Consider the following 18,734-nt stretch of genomic DNA (forward strand, 5'->3'; position numbering starts at 1 on the left):
GTCAATGGAAGATCAGATTGGTTCAACATAATCCACATGACATCTAAACCTGTTTGGTAAATGAATCTATCAGATAGTAGCCCAGGTAAGAAAAGGTCTGCTTTTCAGGTTCTTTGCCGACATTGAAAGCCTCAATTTGGCAAAAGTAAAAGTTGTCTCTTGCATGGGGTTGTGCCTGCATTGCACGGTTTAAATGCTTGTTTGGTCTAGGTGACAATAAATGCACTTTTACTTATCAGAGCCTCCTCTCCCCTGTGCTCTGGCCATGGATGGGTGTACTCATGTCCATTGCAGGGCTATAGTCCAATTTAGCAGCAAAGAGGACACAGCCTGCTATCCTCTATGGGCTGTCAGATGTAAATAAATTGTCTGTTCGTTTCCATCCAACTGTCATCCAATCCACCGGATGGATGGGGAATGAACTCCATCTGTCCGTTTTAACCACTTCCATAACGGGCCTATTCTGGCACTCATCTCCTACAAATCATTTATTGCTAGAAAAATACTCAGAACCCCCAAACATATGTTTTTTTTTAGCAGACATCCTAGGGAATAAAATAGCGGGCATGGCAACTTTATCTCGCCCGGTATTTGCGCAATATATTTTTCAAACGCTTGATGAATTAAAAAACAAAACAGTAAAGCAAGACCAATTTTTTTTGTTTAATGTGAAAAATGATGTTACTCCGAGTAAATAGATACCCAATATGTCAAGCTTTAAAATTGCTCACACTCATGGAATGGCGATATATATATATATAAATATTTTTACATTTTTCTATCACTTATTTCTATTACAATGAATGTAATTAGGAATCTATCGTGACAGGTCCACTTTATGGAGAGATGCAGGGTCAATAAGACCCCACATCTCTCCTCAAGGAGGGGAAAGACCGAGATCCAAAAAAACGCAACGATCTCATGCTTATCATCTGCAGCTTTGTTTACATCCGTGGGACGGACGTGACAGCACAACGTCGCACCTGTGCCTCCGACTGTCAAATCTCTATGGTCGTCATCCGATTCTTTCTCCGAGTCCCCCGATGGCACGGGAGAGCCCGGAGAAGCGCCAGATGGCGGCAAGAGGGGGAATGTCCCCTCCCATTGCCTGTAAGAACGATCAAGCGGCAAAACTGCCGCCATGATCATTCTTATAGTGCACAGAATCGCCGGCAAAAAAGAACGATATCTGAATGATGCCTGTAGCTGCAGCCATCATTCAGATTTCCCCAAAAAATCAAGGACGTCATAGGATGGGCCTACAGTATGGAAGTGGTTAAGCAGACGGGATCAGATCACCACTCCATAGAGCGCGATGGATCGGGTCCTCCTGAAAAACAGACAGGTGGACCCGATCGGTCCGACAGTGTGAAAGGGGCCTAAATGTACTTTACCCAGTCCCTCTAGACATAAATGAACATTTAAATAATGAAGTTCAGGCGTGGCAAGGGAAGACTTACTTTTCACCAGAGTTTAGCTTCAACCTGGGTATCTGATACATACCGATATATGAACAAGTTAATTAATGAAAACCCACACCCACCCAGTGTGAAATTCGTAAAAGCTCAATCCTAGTGTCTTTTTAAAAATACAGATCTTGTTTTATCCATGACATCTACACATTTTAGCTGTCATACATAAATTTGTGATGGCTGTATAAAACTTTTGAAAGAAAGTTTTACACCGAAGGATTGTAGTTGGCTTTGAACAAATATTCAATGTGTTTTCAAGTGCTGTTGTCAAAGTAATGTTACATTTTCAAAGCAGATCAATATGTCCGAAAAACTGTCAAAGTGAGTTCTTATAAAATCCCAGTGATGGGGGATGATAATCGTAGAGCTGGCTCAGTCGGGCATTTTGACAAACTAGTTGTCATCATCCGAGTCAGAGTCATACTTCATTCCTCGTATAGTTTTCTTCTCCAGTTTTGTAAAATGGCTGCCACATTTCTTCTGACATTGAAATGGAGGTTCCATTAAATTTCCACTAAAAAAACAAAAAAAAAAAAAAAAAAAAAAAAAGGGGGGAGGGAGACAAAAAGCAAATCATATTTGTTATAAAGCTGTTAAACAGGAAGCTGACAAATATATTCATTTAGAGGAAAAAAAAAAAAAAAAGCAGGCAAAAAAGGGCCCATTAATATATACAGTTAGGTCTATACACGGCATTTTGAAACAAATATTCACACCCCCTGAAATTTTCCACATTTTGTCATGTTACAAGCTAAAACATAAATGCATTTTATTGGGGTTTATGTGATAGACCAACACAAAGTGGAGCATAATTGTGAAGTGGAAAGAAAATGATTTCAATTTTTTTTTTTTACAAATAAATATCTGAAAAGTGTGGCGTGGATTTGTATTCAGACCCCTTTACTCTGATACCCCCAACTAAAATCTAGTGGAACCAATTGCCCTCAGAAGTTACTCAATTAGCAAGTCCACCTGTGTGTAATTTAATACCAGTATAAATACAGCTGTGCTGTGATGCCCTCAGAGGTTTAACATTAATGAACAAACAGCATCACGAAGACCAAGGAACACAGACAGGTCAGCAATAAAGTTGAAGTTTAAAGCAAGGTTAGGTTATACAAAATATCCCAAGCTTTGAATTTCTCACGTAGCACTGTTCAATCCATTATATGAAAATGGAAAGAGTATGGCACAACTGCAAACCTACCAAGACATGACTGTCCACTTAAACTGACAGGATGGGCAAGGAGAGGATTAATCAGAGAACCAGCAAAGAAGCCCATGGTAACTCTGGAGGATCTGCAGAGAGCCACAGCTCAGGTGGGAGAATCTGTCTACAGGACAACCATTAGTCGTGTACGTCACAAATCTAGCATTCATGGGAGAGTGGCAATAAGAAAGCCATTGTTAAGAAATCCAAAAGAAGTCCCCTTTGAATTTTGCAAGAAGCCATGTGGGGGATATAGCAAACATGTTGAAAAAGGTGCTCTGGTTAGATGAGACCAAAATTGAACATTTGGCCTAAAAACAAAACTATGTGTGGCAGAAAACTAACACTGCACATCACCCTGAACACACCATCCCCACTGTGAAACATGGTGGTGGCAGCATCATGCTATTCTTCAGCAGGGACATGGAAGCTGGTCAGTGTTGATGGGAAGATGGACGGAGCCAAATACAGGAAAATCTTAGAAGAAAGCCTGCAAAAGACTTAAGACTGGGGTGGCGGTTCACCTTCCAGCAGGACAACGACCCTAAACATACAGCCAGAGCTACAATGGAATGGTTTAGATCAGAGCATATTCATGTGTTAGAATGGCCCAGTCAAAGTCCAGACCTAAATCCAACTGAGAATCTGTGGCACGACTTGAAAATTGCCATTTACAGATGCTCTCCATCCAGTCTAACAGAGCTTGAGCTATTTTGCTAAGATGAATTGTCAAAAATGTCCCTCTAGATGTGCAAAGCTGGTAGAGAAATACCCAAATACTTACATCTTTAATTGTAGCAAAAAGGTGGTTCTACAAAGTATGGACTAATGCATGCAACACTTTAGATATTTGTTAAATCTTTTTTTTTGTTTATCATTTTCCTTCCACTTTACAATTATGTGCCACTTTGTGTTGGTCCATCACATGAAATCCCAATAAAATACATTTACGTTTTTGGTTATAACATGACAAAAATGTGGAAAATTTCAAGGGGTATGAATACTTTAAGACACTGGATGTAAATAGCGGGCGCACAGAAGACACAACATTTTGAACATGGGTGTAAATCCAGGAATACGCAAAAGTGTTCCAAGATAACCATCCCTGCACAAGTTTTCATGCATGGCATATTCCCACGTACAATTATTCATTACTATGCACAGCTGTATGCTGCGGCTACTTCGCCCAGGCATGGAAATAAGTCAATGCGCATGAGGCCTTACCAGATTATTTGACCTCACCTTTCCTTATCAAATAGAAATGTACAGAGTATTTTTTTTTTTCTTACTTGTGTACCGATCTGATTTTATCATTACACTTGTTGCCATTTAAATACAGGAACGTTCTTGCACTATATTGCGGTTTTCATTGCACATGTGGACAGTGTACCGTTTTGCACATTCAAACCTGAGTGTCATGGGAGCATTTACAGGGTGAAATGATGATTACCGTTTATACCTGGGGCCTACCACAAACGGCACACTGACCTTGATGGATGCAAATGAGGTCAAATAATCTGGTTAGACAAAAAAAAATTATCTAAGCTAAATTTTTCCTTTGAATAATAATAATAATAATAATAATAATAATAATAATATTATACCACCAAAAGGCAGCCCAATTTATCCTGAAAGGGTTAAAAATGCACCATAACCATACGGCATTTCAAGCGTATTATTTGAAGAAAACAAGGCAAGTGAGTAAATTACCTGTAGCTAATAATATCACCACAGCCGAGTCTCCACTCTAAAGTCTCTGTGGTGAATTCATCTGTATTCCCTAAATCGGTAAAACCAACCACGTAATCTTTGGTCTTCCCCTCTTTCACAAGGGCAAGAGTTGGGATGACTTTTATACGCAGTCTCTCACACAGGAAAGGAGCTTTCTCCACGTTCAGTTTCAGGAACTTGGTTTCTACGTGTTTCTTAGCCAGCAATGCAAGATGCTTATCCATTATTTTACATCTGTTCACAAGAAAGGAAAAAAAAAAAAAAAAAAAAAAAAAAAAAAGTACATTTGATATTAAGTATCAATTCTAAGATATGATAAGTTTTGCACGCTAAATAAAACACATGCATCATTTGATAAGCAACAGTCTACACAATATTATGCTTGTTGCAATCAGCCGTTTCAAATAAGCCACCAAGAAACTGTCGTGTCTTAACAACTCGCTGACTGCCCTATATATCAGTTTTACTGCTACAGGGTGGCAGCTGTGCACAGGATCACAAATACACATGTAGAACCCTCCTAGGTAGGTGCTAGAAGAGAGAGAATAGGTTTTTGGTCTGCTTACGAGGAAGATTGTCAGGCAAACTTGGGAGTGTTCTCTGCCTACCAGGGAGCAGGATCTATTGGTAAGGTCTGCTCATAGTGCTCAGGTGCAGCTCCGTTTGTCTGAATGTCCTACACTGGTCCAATAGGGGGGCATTTTGGACAGTGGGAGGGGACCCGACAAGTGAGGGCACAGGCGTTGTTACAGCCTGCGCTACTGGCAGAGGACAGTGCCTCAATGCATGCTGGCATACTGTATAACATGCCAAGGGCACATGTTCTTGGGGTCTCAGCTGGAGATCAGAGTCCTGGAGGGAGAGGGAGGGGAGGCTGACCCCCCCCCCCCCGTAGAAGTGGTCATGCGGCCTTGGATAGTAGACCCAAGGTCCTGAACCCAGAGGTCCTGCAGAGCTGACTGAAAGGGGGATACCAGCAAGGATCTTATTCTGCCTACAGCGAGTACAGATCTGTGTCTTTGGGCCTGTCTTGTGAGGGCCACCCCTTCAGCTAGAAGAGTCAGTGGATGGGTGTCAGTGAAGGGGATGCTAGAGTGTCCTGAAGATAAAGTAGTTGCATCAAGTCTGCTGCTAGAGGGAGCAAGAAGACTTAATTCTTCCATACATGTGGCAGTATGGTAAAAGCAGTGTGTGCTTGCACAAATCTTCTAGTGAGGCCAAGTGACAGTTGTCTTTATCTACTGCGAGAAGTTCAAGCTCGACAATAAAATATCAAAACCACAAATACCCTGGACTGTTTTGCATTAATGTCACTGGTTCCCGCAAAGTGTCAGTGTTTCGATTGTTGCCATTACTAGTATAAAAAAGTTCCAGTATATATATCCCATAGTTTGTAGATGCTATAAAGTTTGCGTAAACCAATCAAACTTTTTTTTTTTTTTTTTTAACCAAAAACACCTAGCAGAATACATTGGCCAAAATATGAAAACATTTTTTTATTGAGAATATACATCTCCTCCCTGCTAGCAGTCAGATTTACATTTCAGGGCAGAGTAATGCTGCTTGGAAGCCGTGTTAAACCCATTTCTTTGAACAAATACATTGACATAAGAGGTTATGAGATTTTTCATAGCCCATCACAGCCTTGTCCTTAGAACCCTTTCAAAAGCAGAAGATTTTCTTGGACAAGACTGTTTTGCACTGGAAAAGCTGTACAAAAACTGATTTGCCAGGTTGATTTATGCAAATCTACATGCACACTGAGTACATCAGTAATGTCTATACAATACCTGAATGTAGAGTCCTTGTAAAAGTGACAGACAACATTTTTACTTTCTTTCACTTCTTGGAAGAAATCTCTTTCACTGGGTATTTCTCTGTATTCACCATGCCCTTTGGAGAGCCATTCCTGAAGTACAAAATGATATACAATAAGCAGCTGTATCAGTATACATTGTAAAGCCAAAGCACATGTGAATCAGTTATGACACTGGCTATTTGATGGCTTGTCTGTTTGGTTGAGAGGAAACGCAACTACGACAGTTTTACATTTAGGGGAAGCCATAAATTATTTGTTTTGGGAAAGTGATAAATGGGTTTAGTTTTGGACGGTTTTCAGCAACAAAACTATAAAAAAAAAATCTTTGGCCTCTGATGCTCATTAGCAAGGACTGTATCTTACACCTCCACAGGTATTATATAGCAGTTTCATAGAGCTGTCCATTGCTGAGAAAGAAGCAAACAAAGCTAAACTGATTATAAATTACGAATTATGACAAACTACTTTACAGAAGCACATCCACAGAGCCTTCAGTTAAAGATTGAAAAGTTAATTTGTTTTGTTGGAGGTGGGGATTCTAATGGTACCGTTGGGCCAGGTTCACACCTAGTGTCTCCTGCATTTTTTTCCCCATGCCTCATGTGTAGGGCTGCCCATGCATTTAAAAGAGGCAAGTGTGCCAAAGAAGCTCATTTGCCTTTTTGGGCATGGAGTTTTGGGTGTTTGCTTGCCGCGTTTGGTGTGCCATTAACAGTGAATTGCACCACAAGCACTGTGCGCATTTACAGAATGCTTACATATGAACGCAGCCTTACTATATCCCCTGGTATGTTTATGCTAAATTTTCCATTTGTTATACTTGCTTGATAAAATTCAGGGCCCATCTTTGCCAGTGAAGTGGGTTACACATACACACTTCCAAAAAAGTTCTTTCAAATCTACAAAGAAAAGAACGCAATGATTTGCAACTCTCAAGCCCATATTTTATTGACAATAGAAAACCTATCAAATGTTTCAACTGAGAAAATGTACTATTTTAACCCTTTGAGAACCTGCTGCTGCCAGCCCTTTAAGGGGTTGGCCATGCCAGGAGGCGGGGCCTCATGGCCACGTGACCGCCGTGATTGGCTGTCATGGCGGACACCTGATCGGAAAAGTCCCGATTACAAACAGCGATCAGGAGCCTTCTGTGAGCCGTCGTGAGAATGCAAGGCACGCACACTCCGCACAGCACTGTCGGCGCTACTGCACGCAAATATGCGGCTACTCCGCGCCAAGGCCCAGCCGCCGAGAGGCTGCATATTTGCGTGCGCTCTGCACCAAGAGGTTAAAGTGAAATTCACAAAAATGTAAAAAGAATTGGTGACACCCACGTTCAGCAGTAAAAATCTGCAATCCTTTAATATTGCAAAAAAGGCACAAATACAGCTCCGTACAGGGAAGCAGTTAACGCGTTTCAGGAATTCAGCACTTGGTCATAGCTGCAAAGTTCACCAATTTAAAAAAACATTATTCCATGGATCACTTCTATAATGAAATCCCTGGCTTTGAAATTGCAGGTCACATGATAGCTATAGCTTACGAGTGATCCACAGACCTGCTGGTGGGCATGTCAAGAGAGGGGGCGTGACATCATTGCATGAAATGACATTGCTGCTGAGCTTCTGCATTTCCCTGGCAATGAAACGCAGTTAGACCCAGTGGCATAACATCACATCCCCCTTTCCCCAGCAGAGTGCAGCGAGTGGAGGGAAGGAGTGGCTGGAGGGAGCATGGTTTTCTACAGACATGATCTGCTCTTGCACAGCATGCCTGTATTAACTGCGGAATGACAAGGCATTAACCGACCATATTAGCATGGTCAGTTTACTCAAAGTAGGGGCAAAGGGCATATTATATTGCTTTAAAGAAGCAGTATCATCTTTTAGGTTCAAACACTTTAGGAAACAAAAATTAATATAATTATTTTAATTAATAAAATATTTTTAAAATTGATGGCAACAACAGGGCCATGTTTACCACAGTACAGCATCCCTCTCCTCTTAAGTCCAGAGGATGCGGGACTCAGTTGCCAAAAAAAAAAAAAAAAAAAAATGTTGATTTGTCTGACCACAGAACAGTTTTCCACGTTTGCAACAGACCATTTTAAATGAGCTTTGGCCCAGAAAAGATGGCAGCATTTCTAGATAATTTTCAGATATGGCTTCTTTGCAGATAGAAGATACCTTTCACCAGGGCTCGACAAATCCCGGGCGCCAGGTCGCCATGGCGACTAGAAATAGGGTCCTTGGTATTACAAGTTATTACCACCAGATGTGTAAGCTGGAGCCATCTGGTGGTGGCCGTTGGTATTACAAGTTAAGCATTACAAGTTAAACAGCAATTCTAAAGAAATTTTTCACTATTTTTCACTATTTTCACTGCCATCTTCTTCCCTCTAATTAGAACCCCCAAACATATATATTTTTTATCCTAACACCCTAGAGAATAAAATGGCGATCGTTGCAATACTTTCTGTCACGCCGTATTTGCGCAGCGGTCTTACAAGCGCACTTTTTTGGGAAAAAATTACACTTTTTTTAATTGAAAAATAAGACAACAGTAAAGTTATCCCCGTTTTTTTTTTAATATTATGAAAGATAATGTTACGCCGAGTAAATTGATACCCAACATGTCACGCTTCAAAATTACGTCCGCTCGTGGAATGGCGACAAACTTTTACCCTTTAAAATCTCCATAGGCGACGTTTAAAAAATTCTACAGGTTGCATGTTTTGAGTTACAGAGGAGGTCTAGGGCTAGAATTATTGCTCTCGCTCTACCAATCGCGGCGATACCTCACATGTGTGGTTTGAACACCGTTTACATATGTGGGCGCTGCTCACGTATGTGTTCGCTTCTGTGCGCAAGCTCGTCGGGACGGGGCGCATTTTCTGGCTCCTAACTTTTTTAGCTGGCTCCTAGATTCCAAGCAAATTTGTCAACCCCTGCCTTTCACTTGTGTATGGCACAGTAAACCATGTTCACAGACAATGACTTTTGGAATAAAATACGGGTATATGAGATTTGCAAATAATTGCATTTTTGTTTTTATGTAGATTTTACACAGCATCCCAACTTTTTTGGAATCAGGGTTGTAGGTTTGTAAATTGAGGCATTTGTACAACTAAACACTTGCGTGTTAACTACATGACAGAGGACTCCCATGCACGGATGGCTAGTTCCTGTATAGTAAAATGAAAGCCCAGGTTCCCTTAAAAACAAAATTACCTGTTTTTGCTGCTGGGCCTTCTTTAAAGCTTCTAGTCGCTTTGCCTTTAGGTTCTCCAATTCATCTTCATCCAACTTATCTAGCTTTTCCAACTGAGCATCCAGCTGTTCTTCCATCATCTTGGCAGTCTGCAACAACTGATTCTCCATGACTTTTTTAAACATCCCTGCAGAAGTGTCAGCCATGTCTAAAATAAACAAAAGAGAAAAATACTAAAATAGACTACATTTTTCATAGCTTCTAATTGGTGGAAGGTGTAATTGTACAAGGAAAGTTTTACAACCTCCCCTGCATGATTTGACAGATCACAAACGACGTTTAAAAACGTCTGTTTTGCCACGTTAAAAATAAAAAGTCAAAAATGTATCTCCATTAAAAATACCTGTAAACGAAACAAGGCTAAACGCGATTTACCGCATTAACAAGCCGTTACAGGCAAATGCCTTTTCAAATGCCTCTGAACATCTGTCCTGAACACGTGTATTTGCTTTCCAAAAAATGCTTTTAATCTCAACTGCCTAGAAATGACTATAAGGCTCCATGCCCACTAGGAGCAGAAAAAACGTCAGCGTTTTAGCTGGGAAAACGTGGCAAAAAAAAATGCAAATTGAGAGCATATTGTACAAAGTCTAGGCGAGTTTATGAGCGTTTGAATTTACAGGCGTTTTTTTGCACTCCCCTTTGCAAAAGTTGACTCCCAAATAAAATAATAAAAAAAAAAACGTTGAAACTTGACGTTCACAAGAGATAACAGGAGTTTAGGAGCGATTGATGTTTTTACAGCTCCTAAACGTTTGTTAATTTGCATAAAGTAACCAGGGCAAGTACTGAAATATACAAGCCAAGTAAGTTGCCATCTTAGCCTCTGCTATCTGCAGTTGCCATGGTGCTGAACATGTGATCACTGACATCAGCAATTGGATAGCTTGCCAGTTCATATATGAGCACAAGCATCTGACAGTTGCCTTAATAGACATTTATTTTCTTTATTAGCATTCTAGAATATCCAGCATACCATGGCTCTTTTGTTTAGCCTTACAGTTTCGTCCTGTGCACACTCCCTAATGTCCACTGATGGACCTCACTATACCACTAGTGTGGATAGAGCAATGCTTTTAATTCTGGTTACTTGCTCCATGTGTACTGTGTTTGCATGAAGATGTGTAGCCCATCACAGGGGAGACCAGGAAAGGGTAAATGTGTTCACATACACAAGGTGGCATGGAGAATGATTGATTCTACCCATGGGTGTAGGAACCCTTACAAATCTGGGGGGGACAGCATTTTTACTCGCCAATACCCACCCCTCTCATGTACATACTACCCACCCCTCTCATGTACATACTACCCACCTATACCGTATAGGTGGGTAGTATGTACATGAGAGGGGTGGGTATAGGTGGGTAGTATGTACATGAGAGGGGTGGGTAGTATGTACATGAGAGGGGTGGGTATTGGTGGGTAGTATGTACATGAGAGGGGTGGGTAGTATGTCCACAAGAGGGGTGGGTATAGGTGGGTAGTATGTACACGAGAGGGGTGGGTATTGGTGGGTAGTATGTACATGAGAGGGGTGGGTAGTATGTACACAAGAGGGGTGGGTATAGGTGGGTAGTATGTACATTAGAGGGGTGGGTATTGGTGGGTAGTATGTACATGAGAGGGGTGGGTAGTATGTACACAAGAGGGGTGGGTATAGGTGGGCAGTATGTACATGGTAGGGGTGGGTATAGGTGGGTAGTATGTACATGAGAGGGGTACGTATAGGTGGGTAGTATGTACATGAGAGGGGTGCGTATAGGTGGGTAGTATGTACACGAGAGGGGTGGGTAATATGTACACGAGAGGGGTGGGTAATATGTACACGAGAGGGGTGGGTAATATGTACACGAGAGGGGTGGGTATAGGTGGGTAGTATGTACATGAGAGGAGTGGGTATAGGTGGGTAGTATGTACACGAGAGGGGTGGGTATTGGTGGGTAGTATGTACATGAGAGGGGTGGGTAGTATGTACACAAGAGGGGTGGGTAGTATGTACACAAGAGGGGTGGGTATAGGTGGGTAGTATGTACATTAGAGGGGTGGGTATTGGTGGGTAGTATGCACATTAGAGGGGTGGGTATTGGTGGGTAGTATGTACACAAGAGGGGTGGGTATAGGTGGGCAGTATGTACATGGTCAGGGTGGGTATAGGTGGGTAGTATGTACATGAGAGGGGTGCGTATAGGTGGGTAGTATGTACATGAGAGGGGTGCGTATAGGTGGGTAGTATGTACATGAGAGGGGTGGGTAGTATGTACACGAGAGGGGTGGGTAGTATGTACATGAGAGGGGTGGGTATAGGTGGGTAGTATGTACATGAGGAGTGGGTATTGGTGGGTAGTATGTACACGAGAGGGGTGGGTAGTATGTACAAGAGAGGGGTGGGTAGTATGTACAAGAGAGGGGTGGGTAGTATGTACAAGAGAGGGGTGGGTAGTATCAAATACACCACTGATGCATTAGTGACCAGTGCCAGTTATTTAACCCCTTTGTGCTGCATTAGTGGCACTGGTATCAGAGTTTATGAACCCTTTGATGCTGCAACATAAATGCAGCACAAGGGGGTTAATTAACTGGTCACTAATGCAATAACCCCCTCCATGCTGCATATTTCAAATACCAATGTAAACCCCCCCCCCCCCCCCCCCCCCAAAGAGTTAAACACTTCAGGCAGGTTGACACAGCTAAGCCACTGTGACAACAGTGATTTAGGTTACGTTTTTAGCTTAGAAAACTTACCTGCACTTTTGCAGGGGCTTCACTGGCTCCTCACAGCAGCACTCTCCTCGGCTCTTTCTTCCCGCCTCCCGGTCTGTGAATGACATCACGCCGGGCGGGACTAGGAAGCTCCTGTCGGGCGGAGAACACTCTGCCTGAGTCAGGCAGCCTGACAGGGAAGTGAATGGTCCGTGATTCACTCACAGCACACTCGCACCGCTCTGCTGCAGACAGTGTACCGGCGGCCGGCAAGGCTGTCTTCAGCAGTGCGGAACAAGCGGCATCCTTAGCCTCCCTTACCCCCCTCATTCGGCTCCTGGCAGGTTCAGCAACTGTCGGCCTGGCCGCTCCGCCTCCACCTCCCCTACAGCGCAGCCCGCTCATGCTGCCAGCTTGTTGGACACTGACTGGACGAGGCTCAGCGGGTGGGGGGGATTTTACCATACCTGTCCCCCCCGCATTATTATCTGGGGGGGGGATCCGTCCCCCCCGGTTCCTACGCCCATGATTCTACCACAGAACAGACATCTACACGAGCAGTACGAAACCGGCTGTGAAGCCTGCATGCTTCACTGTCAGTTTCCCTTACTAGCAATGCTGGCGCCTGCACCCGAAGCCAAAGCACGGATTGGCTGGGGTTTCCAACATCGTGGGACCCTAGCCAGGTAAGTGTCCTTATATTAAAAGTTAGCAGCTACAGTATTTGAAGCTGCCGACTTTAAAAAAAAAAAAAAAAATTTAAATTTATCAGGCTGGAACAATTTAACCCTATTGATTTAACGGTTTTGAAAAACATTCACATTCCTGGAATGCCGGGATCACGGTCACATTTGCTTGTGTGCTCAACCAAACTGTCAAACCATCAAATGGCTGGTGTCATAACTGATCACATGTGCAGCACCATTGCAGTATGCAGATCAAACAGAAGCAGCTTCCTTAGCTGTAAAGGATAGGAGGATTTAATTCCGAATTAAGGCCATCAAGCAGATCGGCCTCTAAAAACTTGGCAGTGCCTAAAAATTCCTAAAATAACGAGCAAATGAGCATGTGCAGAGTAGGGCGCGAGTCCATTACTGGATTTTAAACAGTATAGGCACTTATTTGCAATGTTTTACATGGTTATACTCAGGGCTGTGGAGTCGGAGTAAATTTTGGGGAGTCGGAGTCGGCAAACAATGCACCGACTCCGACTCCTACTAAATTTAGATTGGAATTAAAAAAAAAAAAAAAAAGCAAGTTTAAATGTCCCAATTCACAAAAAGTTATAATTAATGACTTCTCTACTGTAAGAATAAAGACCAATGCATGCAGTGCCTCACGTAACCGCAAAACGAACACGTTAAGTGACCGTGAAGAAGCATGCTTTTCATGTGCGTCACTATATGGCACGCAACGCACAATTAGGAGCGGCAATACTTATACTTTCCATAGTGTTGTGTTCTGCTTTTACAGGGAACGCATGTTAGAGAACCAGTAAGTGTCCAAATAAAAAAATTCCAACATGAGTTTTATAAAGCACTAAAAGAAGTTGAAAAGTATGATCGCTCATCAAAACTTACTGTTGAAGAAGCCATCCTTGTTTATCCAGAGATCGTTAGTGATGTGGCCAGAATAGTTACTGCAATGCCACCCACCCAAGTCAGTGTCGAAAGATTATTTTCAGCCCTAAAAATAATAAGTCTGACTTAAGAGCCTCTATGAAAGAGGATCTGGCAGAGGCAATTCTCTTCCTTAGAACTCTACATTGAATTGATTTGCATTTGCTAAGCCTATAACTACATTTCAAGATTAATATAAACCATTTCTAGGTTTTACAGATTTTGTTTTTGGTTCATTATAGATAAGCTTTGTTTTTGTTCTAAAACAACCAAATAATGTGGTTTGTATTTTTGAACTGGTAAAGATCCTGTTCCTGATGTTTATGCCTTTTGCTACTATCCAGTCACTTGATTGTTTTCATTGTGTTTGTCTTTTGCTTAAACTGTGCAATACAGTAGACTGTTGGCTTTCCCAGCCAGTAGTTCTGTGGTAGGTTGCGTTTCTTTCCCTCAAGGAATGTATAAAATACATTTGCATATTAATACAGAGGAGTCGGAAGTACATAAAACTGAGGAGTCGGAACATTTATCTACCGACTCCACAGCCCTGGTTATACTTGCAAAAGGGGCCAGCCTGAAGTGATCTAACAGGACATAATTTTCTGACTAAAGTTCCACTTTACGTGCACAAAATATTGCTAAAATTTATTTCAAAAGCTCCAAATTTTCCACAGAGTTAACAGAGCCCTCATGTGCCAGCTATAAAGAGCTCTACAAGACTTTAAACAAAGCGCCAGCCTTACCACTGAGAAATTTGATGCCTCCACCTTTACCAATCACTTGGGCTCTGGCCCTAGATGGTTAAAAAGGTGGAGCTTTATTTTAAGTCAAAACCTATGAAACAACCAGCTTGAGTTCTGTGGAGCCCCAAAGGCTATTTAAAGGATTTTTAGGGTACTTACAGGCACTGTTCAGAATACACTTTATTCATACGGTTAGCTATATACACTTAAAGTGACATAAAACCTTATTTCTTTTCCATTTGAAAAAAGGGTTCACACTTTCATGACATAATGAATCCTCTTTATTAAAACTGCCCGTTTTAGTCTCTGGCGGTGGGCCCCAAGCTATTGGCACCCCCTGTCTGAGTGTCTCCTTAGCTGCTAGGAGACACCAGTGTGGGCATGCTCCTAACCAGTCCATTGACATGCAAAGGCCCCACAAAGCTAGAGTTCTGCCCCTGCTCTCAACAGAATGATCAAAAGCAGACGTCAGTACCCTACTGCAGCCCTCAAAATTTCCACTCGCCTACTAGCATTTGGCGAGTGATTACAGGGCTGCGTGACCAATCTCCCTCCAATCTGTGCCTACACTTAGAGTCCCGATGAGATTGGTGGCCGAAGAGGAAAGGTGCATGCTCGGGAAAAGTAGTCTGGTGAGCCGCGCACAGGCAGAGCAGTACACAGGGGCTCTCCTTACAATTTTCATTAAGCCATGGGTCCTAACAGTATGACCTCTCTGAGCCTGCCCCCCTCCCTTGGGCCCCGATCAGTGTAGCTGGAGAGCAGAAAGTAATGAGTGAGGTGGAGGATTGCAAAAATTACCACTCCGGTGCAGCGCTCACTGAAAGTTGTCCTGACATGAGAGCGGCAGCCTTCTAGTTTGTGCAGTTTTCTTCTCCTTGTGCTCTATGTAAGTGTCCAACAGTTTAGCCTGAGCACTGTGAACAGACTGGTCTCAATGGGTGCTGTACGCTGTGCTCTGGTGTCCATGGCTGTGCAGTTGTGTGGATCTCAGCGCTGGATTGTACTCCCTCACGCTGTGCTGCAGCTCCTCTCCTCTCTGCCAGCCTGAATAAAAGGGGGAAGTGGGGACATGCAAGCGTGGAGCCGCACACACAGGCTCCTGATGATGAGATGAATGGGAGAGAGAGGATGGATGGGAGTTGCAGAGGAGACAGCAAGAGAATGGGGAACAGACCCAGTTCTAGTGCCCTGTCCCTCTGGTCTGCCCCCAGTGCCCTGTCCCTCTGGTCTGCCCCCAGTGCCCTGTCCCTCTGGTCTGCCCCCAGTGCCCTGTCCCTCTGGTCTGCCCCCAGTGCCCTGTCCCATTTTGTTAAAGTTGTTGTTAATATTTAATTTTGTAACTTGATTCTGCATAAAACATTGTCATTCCATGAGACAATCTACGAGGGCGTGTTTACGGGTGTAATTAGGCACAGGGCAGTGTATGAATTAGGTGGGGCAACTGGTGGCGAGTAACTCTTGAGGCCTGGCTAGTAGCTCAGGACTTGAAATTTTGAGCCCTGCCCTACTGTACAACCTGGAAAAGGGGGAGGCTGCAGAAACCATCCTGTAGCTAGTGGCAGTGACTGTAGGTGTTTGCAGAGAGGGGGAGCTGAAAAGAAGGATGTTTTTTACCCTAATGCAGAGGATGCAATAAGGTATTAAAAAAAAAAAAAGCCTGTCCGTTTTTTTTTTTTTTAATTGCCATTGCCACCCACTGGAAAGAGTTTTCTTATTTTCCTGAAGGCGTTCCAAGCCCTCTCCACTTTATCAAAAAAAAAAACAACAACACTTTTGCCTTTAGTTATACTTTGAAACCCCAAAATTCAACTTAAAAAGGATGTCCAGCCAAAGAAAAAAAAAAAGTCAGCAGCTACAAATACTGCAACTACTGACTTTTAATATTTGGACACTTACCTGTCCAGGGCGCCCACGATGTCGGCACCCCAGCCGATCTTCGGATCGGCTTGCAGGTGCTGCAGCCACCATTGCTGGCAAGGGAACCAGGCAGAGGAAGCATACAAGCAGAAGTTCCACCTTTGGGTGGGAGTCTGCATTATTTTAAACGCAAAGTTCCACCTAAAAAAAGGGTACCCTGTCATTGCCATTACTAGACATAAAGACTCCTATTTTATATTTCTCATCCTATCCTATCTGTCTGCAGGCCGGCCCCGCGGCTATTATTTTAATAAAATATTCATTCTTTTTACTGCCAGCCTCTCTATTAGAGGCTGGTATAGAACACTGTGTATGTTTTACTTTAAAACGAGCGTTGTAAATACTGTATATCAGATGTCTTCAGGCCGGTCACGTGACTCATGCCTGCTTTACCGCTCCGATGGGCGTTTTCTGCGGAGGAGACAAGCGGCCATGTGATCTCCCTCTGACGTTAGAGGGAGATCATGCCCCTCCCACAGAAGACATCCATCGGAAGCTGGAAAGCGGCCGTGAGTCATGTGATCGGCTTGAAGACAGCTGAAATACAATATTTACAGCACTCGTTTTTTAAATAGACGGGCTGGCATAGGCAATTATACGTCTTAAAGCGGAGGTTCACCCATAGAGAACACATTTTCCCCTTAGCTTCATGCTCGTTTTGTCTAGGGGAATCGGCTAGTTGTTTTAAAATATGAGCTGTACTTACGGTTTACGAGATGCATCTTCTCCGCCGCTTCCGGGTATGGGCTGCGGGACTGGGCGTTCCTTCTTGATTGACAGTCTTCCGAGAGGCTTCCGACGGTCGCATCCATCGCGTCACGATTTTCCAAAAGAAGCCGAACGTCGGTGCGCAGGCTAGAGCCGCACCGACGTTCGGCTTCTTTTGGCTACGAGTGACGCGATGGATGCGACCGTCGGAAGCCTCTCGGAAGACTGTCAATCAAGAAGGAACTCCCACTCCCGAAGACCCATACCCGGAAGCGACGGAGAAGATGCATCTCGTAAACGGTAAGTACGGATCATGTTTTAAAACAACTAGCCGATTCCCCTAGACAAAACGAGCATTCATCTAAGGGGAAAAGAGAAAAAAAAACCTAATTGGGTGAACTCCCGCTTTAACAAACACCAAGTGTCTTTCTGCCTGTCATTGACTTCTATAAGATGAAGGCAGCAGGGCTGGCCGGCGCTCTGGTCCCTTCCAGGAGCATGAAGATGCCAGGATGAGGGGCATAGGGGGCTAAACACCATGTATGAGGCCTAAAGCTGGCCATACACTATACAATTTTCTTATTCAATTTCCTTTATCTATGTAGTGCAGGGGCCTGTCTGATTACATGCCAATTGAAAGAGTGACCTCATACTATATGGTTTTGGTAAATTGTATAATGTATGGGCAGACCAAGGACTGGTAAGTTGCAATACACACTGTGCCTACTGCAAGGTTTATCATTAGGAGGCCTAGAACCCCATTGTCCCTTCTCCAGGCTCTGGTAGGGTGTGGTCACACTCCAAATTATGACCCAGCGCCAAGAACAATTCCCCAGTCACCACACTGGCAGACCAATCTTGTAGTTTCACAACAGGCCCCATAGAAAACACATAAATAGGCCTTAGATGGTGGTAAAGACTACATGGCAGCAGAAACAAAGCGAGTCTGTGTGAGGGTCTGCTCAGGCCTAGTTGGCACACAGTGCCAGGCCTCCCACACACCTCTATGGGGTACACACACCACAGCAACCCACCCCACCACATTACCTGCTCTCGGACTCCGCACAACCACTCCCACCAACACAGCACTGTCACGACAACCAAACCGTTCACACTGCGTACTTGCAAAGTGCTCGCTGACGTTTCCCACGTGATCTTACCTTGGCCCCTCCCTGTAGTTAATAGCTCACGCGACGCCATATTTGTTACTGGCAAACCCTGAGGCTTTATTTTACTTTCAAGACAGTATTCATTAAGCTGACAGTTTTAACTGCACGCATTGATATGAAGTTAAATCAAAAAAACTAGCTGCGGGTAGTGCCGCAATGATTCCCCCCTGCAAGAGTACACGTGTGGCGGCCATGTTGGTACACCCTAGAGATACGCACAGACCCGTCATGCAATTTATAACTTCCTCACGACCTGTATGAACGTAAACATACTCCGTGTATCCTCCATGCAGTAAACGCGCTGTATTAATATTTTCACCGCTTCATATGCATCGCAGTGTGTAATCAACTCATGCCTTTTGCTGTTCGCCAT

The 18,734-nt window shown here is 43.4% G+C and overlaps 1 protein-coding gene across 1 annotated transcript; it reads right to left on the reverse strand.

Annotated features, from left to right (window-relative positions):
- Positions 1-1,135: 1,135 nt before the first annotated feature.
- TXNDC9 (thioredoxin domain containing 9) lies at positions 1,136-18,351 on the reverse strand. The gene is made up of 5 exons (XM_040336363.1): positions 18,240-18,351; positions 9,463-9,650; positions 6,204-6,322; positions 4,393-4,647; positions 1,136-1,986 (listed from the first exon to the last, which is right to left on the reverse strand). Exons 2-5 carry the CDS (start codon positions 9,646-9,648, stop codon positions 1,866-1,868), a joined length of 681 nt encoding a protein of 226 aa, XP_040192297.1. The 5' UTR covers positions 9,649-9,650; positions 18,240-18,351; the 3' UTR covers positions 1,136-1,865.
- Between the last annotated feature and the right edge of the window lie 383 nt (positions 18,352-18,734).

The sequence above is a fragment of the Rana temporaria genome, chromosome 2 (genome assembly GCF_905171775.1).
Source record: "Rana temporaria chromosome 2, aRanTem1.1, whole genome shotgun sequence".
NCBI lineage: Eukaryota > Metazoa > Chordata > Amphibia > Anura > Ranidae > Rana > Rana temporaria.

Coding starts and splice junctions, on each gene's coding strand:
- TXNDC9 (XM_040336363.1), bottom strand. CDS start 9,648: ATGGCTGACACTTCTGCAGGGATGTTTAAAAAAGTCATGGAGAATCAG. Junction 6,323..9,462: donor AGGCCCAGCAGCAAAAACAG/GTAATTTTGTTT, acceptor TTTGTACTTCAG/GAATGGCTCTCCAAAGGGCA. Junction 4,648..6,203: donor TACAAGGACTCTACATTCAG/GTATTGTATAGA, acceptor TCTTGTGAACAG/ATGTAAAATAATGGATAAGC.